Below are 12,442 nucleotides of genomic sequence, written 5' to 3'. Positions count from 1 at the left end.
ATGTTTGCTGAGTATATTCCAGGCTTTCTCATGTAATATCTCATTTAAGCCCCAAAACCAATTCAAAGGAAAGTTGTAATTGCTTCATTTTGTAACTGAGCCTGCGCACTGGACTGGCCCAGTGCTGTAGAGATGGTTAGTGGCACTACCCTCCTGTGCACCTCGTATTTCTCCTCCTGGCCATTCCATTCTGCCACTTTTTTCCAAGAAGAACGCACAGTACTTGTTTTTCTCTGAGCAAACCCACATTTGTTCTGCTCGTTTCTCATACCTCTCAGAGACTCTGAAGTTGGGAAAACAGAAGTGAGAGATGTGAAGCATCAGCTGTGCACTTCACTTCTCACCCAGTCAGGAAACGGAAGCGTTAGTGCAGTGGTAGCCTGCCCCAGCCCAGTGGGAGGGGCTTCCCTGGACAAATGTCTTGGCAGCATGCCCCATGCACGCCTATGTTGTGGCACCTATGGAAGGGTTCTCATTGGCCAAGCAAATTGACCCTTAGGGTTATTTTGAAGGGCAGGTGGGTACAAGGCTCTCATAGGCTCTTCCTTCCCTCACGTGAAGACCACTTCACAACGAACCTTCCTCAGCACACAAGCAGGGAAGACAGGGCAGAAAAACTCATTTCTTCCAGTGTCTGTTGACGTGTGTGTGTTTTCATGGATGGAGCTGGAGGAGAACTGGAGCTTGAGTCTGTTTCACATAAAAGCCCAGCAACAGCTCCCAACCACTCTAGGAAAATCTGACAGAAAAGCTTATGAGCCCTTGCCCTAGAAAAATCCATATATTTATACATTTTTACAGATAGTTACAGAGCAGTGATGAACCCTGTCAGGGAACTGTATGTCAGACACTGGAAGAGAGTGATATATTTCTTAGTGTTTAAGAAGGAAACTTTCTGATTCACTTTAAAAATGTTCCTGCGCTTTGATCCACCGCATAGCTGAGTCTCTTTAAGGAAGTAACCTGAATGTCAAACTACACTGTAAGCTCACAGTTGTACCGTGGTGACTGTGGTGACTGTATCTGTGCTGCAGGTGTCAGCTCGCTCTCCGTGCTCTTCTGAGAACTAGTGTGTATCCTTCAGATCATGGGGCACTTGCGCATGGATGTGAGTCTAAATTCTTTCGGTGGATCTGCACTGTCTAGTAGAACAGCTATTAGCAATGCGATTACTTAAACTTACACTTACTTTCAATTTAATAATATTAAACATTCAGTTCCGTGGTACATTAAGCCCCATTTTAGATATTGAGTAGGTACATTAGCTAGTGGCTGCTGTATTAGACAGTGTATAGAACATGCCCATCACTGAAGGAACTTCTTTGCATAGAGTTCCTCCCAATTAATGCTACTCTAAGAGGGATAGACCTTTTATGTTCTCACTGGGTTCTGGGCTTCTTGTACCATGTGAAACTCAATACCTGCTCTTACAGAACAGTGCCTTCCTACTGTGCATTTTTCAGTTTGGTTGACTTACTACAATAGAGTTCTGTTGGCCATGAGTTGGTCTGCTTCTGTCTTACTGTGGAACTTACTTTTCTTAAGTTTTTCTTTTCTCCTGACCCTCACCTCAGTATAATCTTTTTGATCTGATCTCTCTCCTTGGAAGCCTGGTTACTGGGTGAGAGAGCCTCTTATACACTAAGGCTTCTCAAGGGAGTAGTCCAAGCAGTAGAGTGTTCCAGAGAATTAGATGCCTTTGTTAGATTACCTGCTGTGCCTGTGTTAGACATTAGTAAGGAGTGAGTCAAAGTAAATGGAGAACTGTCAGCTGATCAGATACGGTTTGCTCATTTAAAAGGTTACCAGAAACCTTTACAAATATGAGTGAATATTTAAGCAAGGGACACACAGTTCTCTACCTTGCACACCCAGTAGCATTTAGACTTCATGGAAATACTTGTGGAAAAAAAATTCTGGAGAAATAGCATGTGTTGATCAGTGGGGGCACCATAGAAATTTTTATTTTCTTTATAGATACCCTTTTTTTTTTTAATAAGAAACAAGTTTACTTTCAAAACAACAACCTACATGTGACATAAAAACCACAGATTTGCTTGGCTTTGTATCTTAAAGCATAAATCAGTCTGTCTTAGACTTTCTGGTGTCTTGTTTTCCAAGTGCCAGCAACCTGCAGGCTGAGTTGAAAGAGGTTCTTGCCCTGCGGAAGCAGCTAGAGCAGGATGTGCTTGCCTATCGGAATCTGCAGAAGGCCCTGCAGGAGCAGCTCAGTGAAATTCGGAGGCGAGAAGGTACAGGCTCCAATCTATGGTTTTCCCATTGGTTTTTTCCCACAAACGGTCTTAGTTGAACTGAAAGAAACCATAGACCAGAGGAACAATGTCTCCAGGATCCTCTACTGACTGAGTCTGCATCTGCCTGGCTTCAGCTTCCTTGTGGAAGGACCCATTAAAAGCCTGAGGTGGTACTTCATTCAGTGAATGTCCCCTGGCTCTGATTCTTCCCACACTATTAGGATGTAATGTGTGCCATGGGAAGAAGAGCCTAACACACCGGTAACCGATACCCTTCTGTGTCCCTGCTGGCAGACAGGCTTTCTATTGGGGGTATGCTCTTTTTCTAAAGAATTCTGAAACTCTAGGACCTGAAGAGTATGTCAGCCACTTTCATGTACCTTGAGTCTGTGCTTGGGATCTCATCTAAATTTTGTGTATTCATACCTAAGCCAGTAGCACTCTTATTTGAACTGCAGTTATCATTTACTTGTGCCATTGATAGTGGTCTCCAGGTACAGCACTTGATAGGCAAATTAAAATTCAGGATTGGCTGCAGTAATAGCCTTCAGACCAGAGGAAAGCACACATTGAGACATCAGCTTGCTGAGCATGCAAAATCACGTTTGCTCTGAAGGTTGTGCTTTAACCCTGTGCGCTTCAGCTCCCCTCCCCCATCTCCTTGCAATTGCTTTGGGTGAAAGGCATGGGGGTGAGCCTTAGGAAGATGTTTCTAATAGTCTTCTCCCCTACCCCACTCATTCATTCATTCATTCATTCATTCATTCATTTATTTATTTATTTTGTGCAGAAGAACCATTTTCATTTTATAGTGATCAAACGTCGTATCTGAGTATTTGCCTTGAAGAGCACAATCCGTTTCAATTGGAGCATTTTTCTCAAGAAGAACTCAAGAAAAAGGTATAGACCTGACCTGTTCACTTTTTGGGCCTGTTCTTTTCTCTTTGGTTGCTGATCTCAGAAGTGTGCAGGTCTCAAGCCCCTTTCATTTCCCACCTGCTGTATCTTCTACGGATTGCTGCATAACTTCTCCCATGCATGGTCTAGGTACTCCTCGGGAGATTCTCATTTCTGGCTTTGATACCTTAGCCCAGGCCCACTTTCCTGAGGAAATGACCCACCCCTACAATGAGCAAGTCACTTTCTCAACTCATTCACTTCCTTGTACCTTATCCTACTGACTGGTGACTATTTGTTTCCTTGTGTCTAGATAATGTGAGCCTCTGAAATGTAGTCTTAATATTAATTTTATTTCTTTCGTCCCAGGACCTGGCACATGTAGTAGGAACTCATACATTTGAACAAATGCAGTTTCAAGCCTATATCATCACATCTTTCTTTCTTAAATGCAAGGTTTTCAGTCTGTAGTTATGTGATATGGTTATAGTGACATACTATTTCAAAGGATCATTGTTGGGAAAAGGTGTGTGTGTGTATGCGCAGGCCAAAGATTGGTGTTGGGTGTCTTCTTCTATCACTCTCCACCTTATTTTTTACAGCAGGGTCTTTTACTGAACCTGGAGCTCATGCATTTAACTAGATTGCTGGGCAGCTAGATCTAAGAGTTTGTTTGTCGTCCCTCCTCTCCTGAAGTGCGGTACTTAGCAGTGTGCTTCCACACTTCTATGTGGGTGCAGGTGTCTGAATGCAGATCTCCATGCTTGTGCTGCAGACACTTTACTGACTGGCTATCTTCCACCCTATGGGTCTGGGTTTTGTTTCTCGTTTGAGTCTTTCACATCTACATGCATAGACAGGGTAGTTTTTTTTTTTTTTAATTTTCTTTAAAGGTTAAGAACCTTTTGAAAAATTATTAGACCTTGGCATTTGGAGCTCATAGGAAACAAAATGAGTCTGCTCAATTGCCTGTGCACTTGGCCTGGCGAGACCTGGGCCTGGATTTGGAGTTCCAGGCTGAACTTAGGCACCGTGTACTGTCTTCCTTGGAGTCTACTGCTGTGTGCCATGTTGGTACTTTGATTCTTGTTATGTCTTACATAGTTTCCCAGATGTGCCAGCTCTGGCAGCCAGAACAGCGAAGTTCTTTGTATCACTGGTTCCTCATTAGGAAGAGCCTCTGTGTCTCCTTAGGACTTCTGCTGAGAACGGTTGACTAAACCCCGTAGGGTATGTGTGTGTGTTGCTTTAAGGACAGCTCATTATAACTGTCATTGCTAACTATGTGTAGAGAGGAGGTCTCTGCTATCAAGGATGATCTGACAGAGTGGGAGAACCTTCAGCTCTGGGGACTCTTTCCTCCAGAATGCTGTGTTCCAAGACAGAAACATGTTAGTTGCCATTCCCCAAATGCCTTTAGTGTGCTGTGGCTGTGATCCTGGCAAGTTCTCATTCGGTAGACCTTATTCTTACCTTGTTTGTAGACACAGAAGCTGAGGAGAGCTCAGGTATTGGGTAGCCTTCTCACAAGGTGTATGCTTCTGCTTCGAAGTGAGACCTCTGTCTTTGCTCCTTCCTCCAGGTCAATGACCTCATACAGCTTGTGAGGGATCTGCACACAGACAACCAGCAACTGAAGAAAACCATTTTTGATCTCTCTTCCATGGGTTTCCAGGGAAATGACAGGCTTGAGTCAACAGAACAAGCAGAGGTAAGAAGAGTCTTGCTTGTTGCTATGTGCTGATTGCAGAGAGGACACCCGACACATACATAGACACAGGCACATACGTGTGCATGCATGGGGGAGGGAGAACGTGTACACGCTCACTCACTCACATGCTTCGCTCACACACACACACACACACACACACACACACACACACACACACACACACACCCTCTGCATGCCACAAGGCCTTCCCTCCAATTTTTAAGACTATCTGTCTGAGGGAGGTCTGTGAAATTCTCTTTGTTGTGGTGAAGTCTTGAGGACCCTGTTGGTCATTGGATCTGTCCATGTGCTTCCTCCAACTCAGGCCATATCTTATATGTTTGATATCCTTTGATGTTACTGTGGCCTGGCTCTGGGTATTTGCTGAATGGCACATTTGATAAGTGATGTCTTCTTAGAGCTATATGGAGAATGGCCGCGGCTCCAGAGAGCTTTCATAGTATGGTCCATCCTTGGAATATCCATAGCTTAAAGGAGGATGTCTACACACCCCGCCTGCCCCCTGCCCCCACGGTCCCTTCTGACGTTTGTCTCTTTTCCTATGTTTGTAACCATGCTGTAGAGGGAAGAATCCTGAAGCTTTGTAGGGAGCAGGATATGTTGAGTTCCTCTAGGCTTGGTGAGCCCATCTCTCCAGTGAAAGAACCTGGCCCTAAGTGTGAATTAGCATCATTTTGAAGCCAGGCTGTTTTCACCATGAATGCAAAGGATCTTTCCTTATAGAAGTCCCTCAGGATCAAAACTGGCATCTTCCTGGGTGGACTTAACTCAGCTTGGAGTACCAGGTACATGTAGGCCTCACATCTATGGCCATACCATTTCTTTGGAGAGGTTTATGGGCTGTCTTCCCACTTTCCCAGTGGGAACTACTCAGAGGTACTATATTTATGCTGTGCTTTGGCTGTCTGCTTCTTTTGAGTCAGGGATTATTATTGATCTTGGCCTCCAGGGCTCCAGATAATTTTGAAAACCAAGAGCAACGGCAAGCCACTTACGGGAGAAACAAGTCTCTCGGCTTACTTCCTCTGAGGCCGAGTTTTTAATAAGCAGCTCCTTCTTCACCAGCTCCATTTGAGCTGTAAATGCCGAGTTTTGTTTGTTCATTTGCCCTTTGAAAAAAATCTGTTAAATGTCCCATTATGTCCTTTGGAGAATTAGAGCCCTTTTCCTCTGCCCACTCTTAAGATCTTAATACCAGCCGATTCGGATTTGAGTCATTTGTCAGATTGCACTTCAATTTGATGTTCCCTGTGAAAAGCCTTTTCCTTTAGCACAGTTCCCCTGGCTTCCCCAGAATGGGATGGGAATACATGCGTGAAAAGATGGTTATCATTTGGAACTGGGGGATCCAGGGTGAGGTGCGATGGGAGAGAGGGGAGGCTGCTGTTCTCCGGGAGGGAGAGTGTCAGTCTCCTTCACAGGAAACAAGGCAGGAACAGCTGGAAGTGGCCATGTTGTCCATGTTGTCCGCTGCTTTCTCTGAGCAGCAGGACTTCAAGAGGGGGGCCAGGGGGCAGAGCATCATGTCTGTTCTCTTGGAAGCTATAAATCAGAAAAAGAGAGTTGGGGATGGGAGGGGAGAAGAAAAGAGAGAAAGATCTTAGAATATGGAGAAATGACCATAATCCTTTGCTTGAAAACAGCATTATTAAGATTTCCAAGCCTTCCCTCCTGATCATGCCACTGACATTGAAATACCTTCTTCTCTCCTGTTGTTTTTCTAAATGTCATTAAGTCATTGCATCATTTCCATCTTACAGAGGAACTGCAGTTTAATGGCCTAACTCCTTTTTGGACACATGAATTGCTTCAAGTGGTTATTGAAAATTGTCTGTACATGGGTCTTTCCCTGCTTTAAGATTTCTTTCCTTAGACTGTATTCCCAGATTTCTAATTACTAATGCATACTGATATGCAGTAACCATACAGTTTGTTTTCAGCTAACATCCACTAACAAGTCTTAATTGATCATGGTAGAAATAGTTTGGAGGCCGAACAGAGCTTATCATGTTTCTTTCCAACGTGACTGCCTCTAATCAGAACCATCCCACCTGGATTTGAGGATGCACATTTCCTGAGTGGGAATAGAAATGATCTAGGTGACCAACTGCTATCCTGCTGTTTTAATGAGCTTAATTATAAAAGTCTCTATTAAGGTACACCTGTTTCCTTATATGTGTTTGCCAGTTATTACTTGATGCTACAGGAGTCACCATCAGAGAGGGTAATTTCAGCAGGTCAGTCAGGGAGGGTAGTTAGTTAATGTTGAAACCCATGCCTGCAACTTGTGGAACTGACGTCTCTAGTTGGGGACATGTGAGAAGGAGGATGCTGGCAAGATGCAGTACTCAGGAAGGTTAGTAGTTGCTGTCACTTACTTGTATATATATATATATATATATATTTTTTTTTTTTGTCATTTTTAGGTGTGGTTAGAAAGCTGAGGATGGGGAAACATGGTAATAGAGCTTAGTTTAATTGAGCTCAGGTGTTAGTAAGGCTGTCACATTGATTAAGAAATGGACCTTGGGTGAATCGCAAGCAATGTCTTGTAAATTTTTCCACCTGGCAACCTCTTTTCCCCTGACACAGTCTTAGCCATCTAGCTATGCACAGTGCACTGTTTCTGATATAAATCATAAAGAAATGGGTTTTAAAGCAAGTCTTTGGTGTATATATAGTTTTACCAGTTTTTAAAGATAGAAGTGAATTTAAATGCTAATGAGATGGATGTGCTTGTTTATTTTTATTTAAAGGCTTAAATCTTGGCTGAATATTTGTCATGTAGGGTGTATAGGCTCTGCAGCACTTCTCAGAGTTGATTGACATTTTGATTTTATAATATCAGTTCTATGAATGTTGCTTCATATAAATACATTGTACAGAAAAGCAGACGTGTGTTTAGGGGCCATTTCAGGAATTGCTGAACAGGGCTGGAGAGAGAACTCAGCAGGTAAGGGTGGTTGGTGCACTATAATGAGGACTAGATTTGGAATCCCAATACCTGTGAAAAAAGCTGGGAATCTTCAAATACCTATAACACTATTGGCCTCTGCATGTACACAGTTGCACACACATGCATTAAAAATATTCATGTATACACAAAGACACACAGATTAATACACAAAATGGAATAACATATAAATATTATTGGCAATTCTGACTTAATCTCAAGCCACACTTCATTAACCAATTTTTCAATGAGATTTTGCCACCAACTCAAATAGCAGTTTTTTAAAACTCTGTTATACAAAGGTGAACCAATTTGATGCTTACATATTGAGAGATGATAAGAAAGTACTAATTCTATTTTCTGTAATTAATGCATGTGCATATAAGAACAGTAACGTGTATACAGTAATTGATTGCATTCGGTAGTCTCAAATCCAAGCCATGGTGGTTGGTATTGCATAGTGTGCTGGTGTGCACACTGCAGGGTGCATGTGTCCAGTTTTCAGAGGAAAAGGTATGTGGAAGCTGTCTGCTGCAGTATGGGCAACTGGTACCAGAAAGCCGTTAGAGCTTGAAGTCATTTTTGGTTGTTATGTGTTCAGAAACCTTTTACTGTCACCAGTGTTGTGATCATCTTCACATTCATCTATGTGTCTATGGGCACTGCAAATCCAGGCATGGTGGTGAGCACCTGTGGTGAGCACTGGGGAGGTGGAGCTAGGAGGATCAGAAGGATCTACTCAACTGTAGGATGAGGTTGAACTGAGCTTGGGCCACATGAGACCCTGTGTCACAACAAAAACCAAAACAATAATAACAAAATGACAGGATACCCAGTTTTTCTGTATAAATATATCCATCAAATATAAATAATGTTAATAAAATATTTAAGGTCATTATATAAGACTTTAAGCCATTTATTGATCCATATTTTAACAAAATAAGCATATTTTTCTTTTCTAAGTTGATTTTCTATTGTTCAGAAAAATATAAGTGACAAACATAATTGCCATCTTGAAAATAATTATAGACATTAATGGAGTGTTGTGTGATATTTGGATACATATGTGCACTGTGTAATATTTAAGCCAAGGCAAATATATTTAGCTCTTAAGCATTTTGTCATTTCTGTACTAAAATTCTCTCTTTTGGTTTCATGATTCGTATGTCATTTGTTTGATAAATTCCGTAAGAATATGTGTCTGTAAATGGAACCTAACCTCCTTTCTAGTTCCCTCGTGTCCCTTTGTGACTATCTCCCACCCACCTACTCCTCTACTTTGTCTGCTGTGTTTTATTTAATTTTTGGTTAGACTTTCAAATAGTCAGGATCATGTTGACTCTTCGCTCAGCATCATCATTTTGAAATTTATTCGTGTTGTTATTTGAGCTCATCGTTTCTTGTGTCCCATTGTTTGAACGTATTAGTGTTTATTCATTATGCTCTCACTGGACAAAAGATGATAGGACATTCACGCCCCATTCTCTGAGGACTTTTTTTTTCCCCTACCAAGTACCTAGGAGTACATTTAGTATTTTTGTGCTCATACAAACAAGTTAAGTGGTCTTGTTTGGTGTTTATCTTAAGTATATTTACAGGGTATAGTAGCACACACTAGGAATCCTAACACTAGACGGCCAAGGCAAGGAGGCCATACAAATTTGAGGCCAAAGTGGTCCGTGTAGTAAATTCCAGATCAGTCAAGGACATATAGCCAAATTTAATGCCTTCTCACCCTGCCAAGGATGCAGGAAAAAAGGGCCAAGCTATTGTATAAGCAAGTTTGTTTATATCAGCCTGACTCATGCTTTCTAGCATGGTAGGATGTGGGTTGTGTTCAGCATATCTTATTGATGTTTTTTGTTGTTCAGATGTAGTAGGCCAGAGTGTTCTGACCTTGATAACTTCTTATAAAGTGGCATTCCTAAGTCAGTTTGGTTTGGTATTCATTTCTTCTGACAGAACAGGGTTCTTCCTCTTGAGGAAGAAGGCAGGGATTTCAGCTGAGCAGAGAGTTAAGGTGGCAGTTGACTCATAGAGTAAAAGCTCGTGGGATGGAACCACAAGTATCCCATATCACAGTTTTCCAACAAGTGGCCCTGAGCTCAGTGGCTTTTCTACTTCCAGCTAAGTGCTGCATCAGCAACATGAGCTATGATGTGATTTTTGGAATAGCTTTAGTTGATACCCTTACTAGCCATGGCTGCCTTGTACTTCTTAGTTTCCCCTTGGTTAATTCATGTGTCGTATGATCAAAAGTTTGGTTGTTTTGAAATCTGGGAATCTTCCTTTCATGGAAATTTTGTACTGAACATTCTAGAAACAGAGTGTAGCCACACTGGGACTTTATAGCTTTTAGGCCTTTCAGAGTTATGCAGTATCTATAAGAATTCCATTTCCAAAAGTGTAAAGTTACCATCAGACAACCTGACACTCTCCATCTCATATGTGTGACATTCTAACAAAAGATTTATGCTCTATGCTAAATAAGGAGAAGTGATGAGGAATTCGGTTACAGCATAAATTTCATTATTGTTTTTTTTTTGTTGTTGTTGTTGTTTGTTATTTTTGATTCCGTCAATAGCTGTTTTCTACAATCTTGTTACCTTTCTGCAATCCGAAAGTGGGCTTAGCAAAAGCAGAATGGCGATAGCTGCAGAGAGCATGCTCACTTTATAGCCTCTGAGGAAGACCATGCAGAGCCAGGGAAAGGCCTCCAGCTAATTTGGTGTGTGTGTGGGGGGGTGGGTGGGTATCCGCAGCCAGTAACTCTTAAGTTCAGCGATTTTTCTCATGGCTTTGGCATTTGTTTCTTTGTATTTTGTTGTTGTTGTTGTTGTTGTTGTCTTTGTTGACTGTTTAGATTTTTAAGAAAAGATACCACTGATTTGTTCATAAGTCTTCATACTGGACACTTTTTTGTTGTTGTTGCATTTCTCACACCAATCCATGCTCCCTATAGCTTGTGGCTAGCAAGGAGGATGAGGACACACTCAAATTTGAAGCGGATGATCAGAATGATCAGAATCATTTCCAGAGTGACCAGCATTTGGAGCAAAGTAGCGAGGTAGGAACAGATTATTCCTTACTCTATCCCACCCCGTGTCCAAGTCAGTCCACAGTCTGGGGTGCGTGTGGTCGGTTTTCTGTTAACTCTGCCTGCATTGTATCTACTCTATGCCAGCGTGGCAATAAAGAAACTGTTCCCCTTTTTTATCAGAACTTATTGAAGTAGGTGATTGAGCCAGTCATGAAACATAGCTGGATAAGGACTAGGTAACTGTAGGATAATAAGGATCGGCTCTTGGATCTGGATAGATATTTAATCTACTCTGTTTTATACATTGGAAACTGAGACCTGTAAGAGGAGACGAATTATCTAAGGCATAGATTATGTCAGTGATGGAGGTAGGATATGAATCCTTGGGAATGGACTTTCAGGTCAACTGACTGAAGTGCAAGTGGACCCTGATGGAACAGAATGGCTCTCTGCAATCTCTTGACCCCTGTAATGCAGCTTGATAACATTATGGTCATTAACTCCAAGCATATCGAATCTTCTAGTCACATTGCTACTGAACAAGTGAGCTAAGCGAAACTTGAACATTGAGGTATGGTGAGATTCGGGTGCTACAGGTTGGATTGAGATGTAGTAAGAGATAAATGCTGCAGGTATGGCACTGTAGGTGTCCACGTCACCTAGATTCATGGAGCCATGAGTGGGCCATAGCCGATATGGATGTTGTGGAACACAAAGCGATGGCAATCCCATCAATGTGGGTTTGAGTCTTGGCTATGTCACTCCTTCCTCTCCCTTCCTTGCTTACCTCCTAAGCTTGAATTTCCACTGCTCCTCTGTGTATGGTGTCTCCACATTGAAACCAAAAGGCATTTCGTAAGTGCTTAATAAATAATAATAATTTCTGCTTTTATTACTATATGCTACATTTTTTCCTGTTTTGTAGATTGCTTATTTGATGGATTTAATAACTGTATTGGTGACAAACAAGAACCTATAAATAACAGCTCATTTGTGTGACTCTTGTCTTCCATTTAAAAAAATCTTAATCATTTTTCCAGTTTGGAGAGATGGAGTGATGGCTAATATGTGTATCACTAGCTGTAATGAAGTCAAGAGGAGTTATTTATAGACTGGTTGAGGAAATTTACAGCTCTGGAAAGGGATGAGTGGATGCTAATTGTACTATCTCAGGACATGCCCAAAACAGGTTTTAACTGGAAGTCTTTGTGGTAGTTCTCCTCTGGGAAACCCAATAACCCGGGAAGGTGGATCTGTAAATAACATCTCCATGGGAATTAGGACCTTTCAACCTTCCAAACGAGATACATCAAAGCCCAATTAATTAGTACGTGTCAGTAGAGTATAATAATACATACCTGTGGTATAAGTAATGTTATATGAAACATTTGATAACTATACAAAGCTTGGTTGAGGACATGCACCCCACCTTCTTCTTAGGAAGAATTTCCAAGGTGTGGTCTGTGGGATGGTCAAACATACATCCGGAGGGCTCCTGTAGTGCATTGGACACGTACCCTAAGTCATCTCACTTTATTTTCTGAACCATAGCAGGTGAATGGTAC

The 12,442-nt window shown here is 41.8% G+C and overlaps 1 protein-coding gene across 3 annotated transcripts in view; it reads left to right on the top strand.

Moving 5' to 3' along the window:
* Window positions 1–12,442, top strand: part of Cdk5rap2 (CDK5 regulatory subunit associated protein 2) — a 173,905-nt gene that overhangs the window by 95,313 nt on the left and 66,150 nt on the right. For 2 of the 3 annotated variants that reach the window (XM_052176649.1, XM_052176650.1), the window contains exons 16-19: window positions 2,122–2,252; window positions 3,046–3,155; window positions 4,735–4,863; window positions 10,800–10,904. In XM_052176649.1, the coding sequence (XP_052032609.1) occupies window positions 2,122–2,252; window positions 3,046–3,155; window positions 4,735–4,863; window positions 10,800–10,904 (475 nt within the window). The remainder of the gene's footprint in view (window positions 1–2,121; window positions 2,253–3,045; window positions 3,156–4,734; window positions 4,864–10,799; window positions 10,905–12,442) is intronic. The other variant, XM_052176652.1, reaches the window with a different exon arrangement.

Source organism: Apodemus sylvaticus, chromosome 3 (assembly GCF_947179515.1).
Source record: "Apodemus sylvaticus chromosome 3, mApoSyl1.1, whole genome shotgun sequence".
Taxonomy (NCBI): Eukaryota; Metazoa; Chordata; class Mammalia; order Rodentia; family Muridae; genus Apodemus; species Apodemus sylvaticus.
Note: the sequence above shows the minus strand (reverse complement) of the source record. Positions and strands in the feature narration are given on the sequence as shown.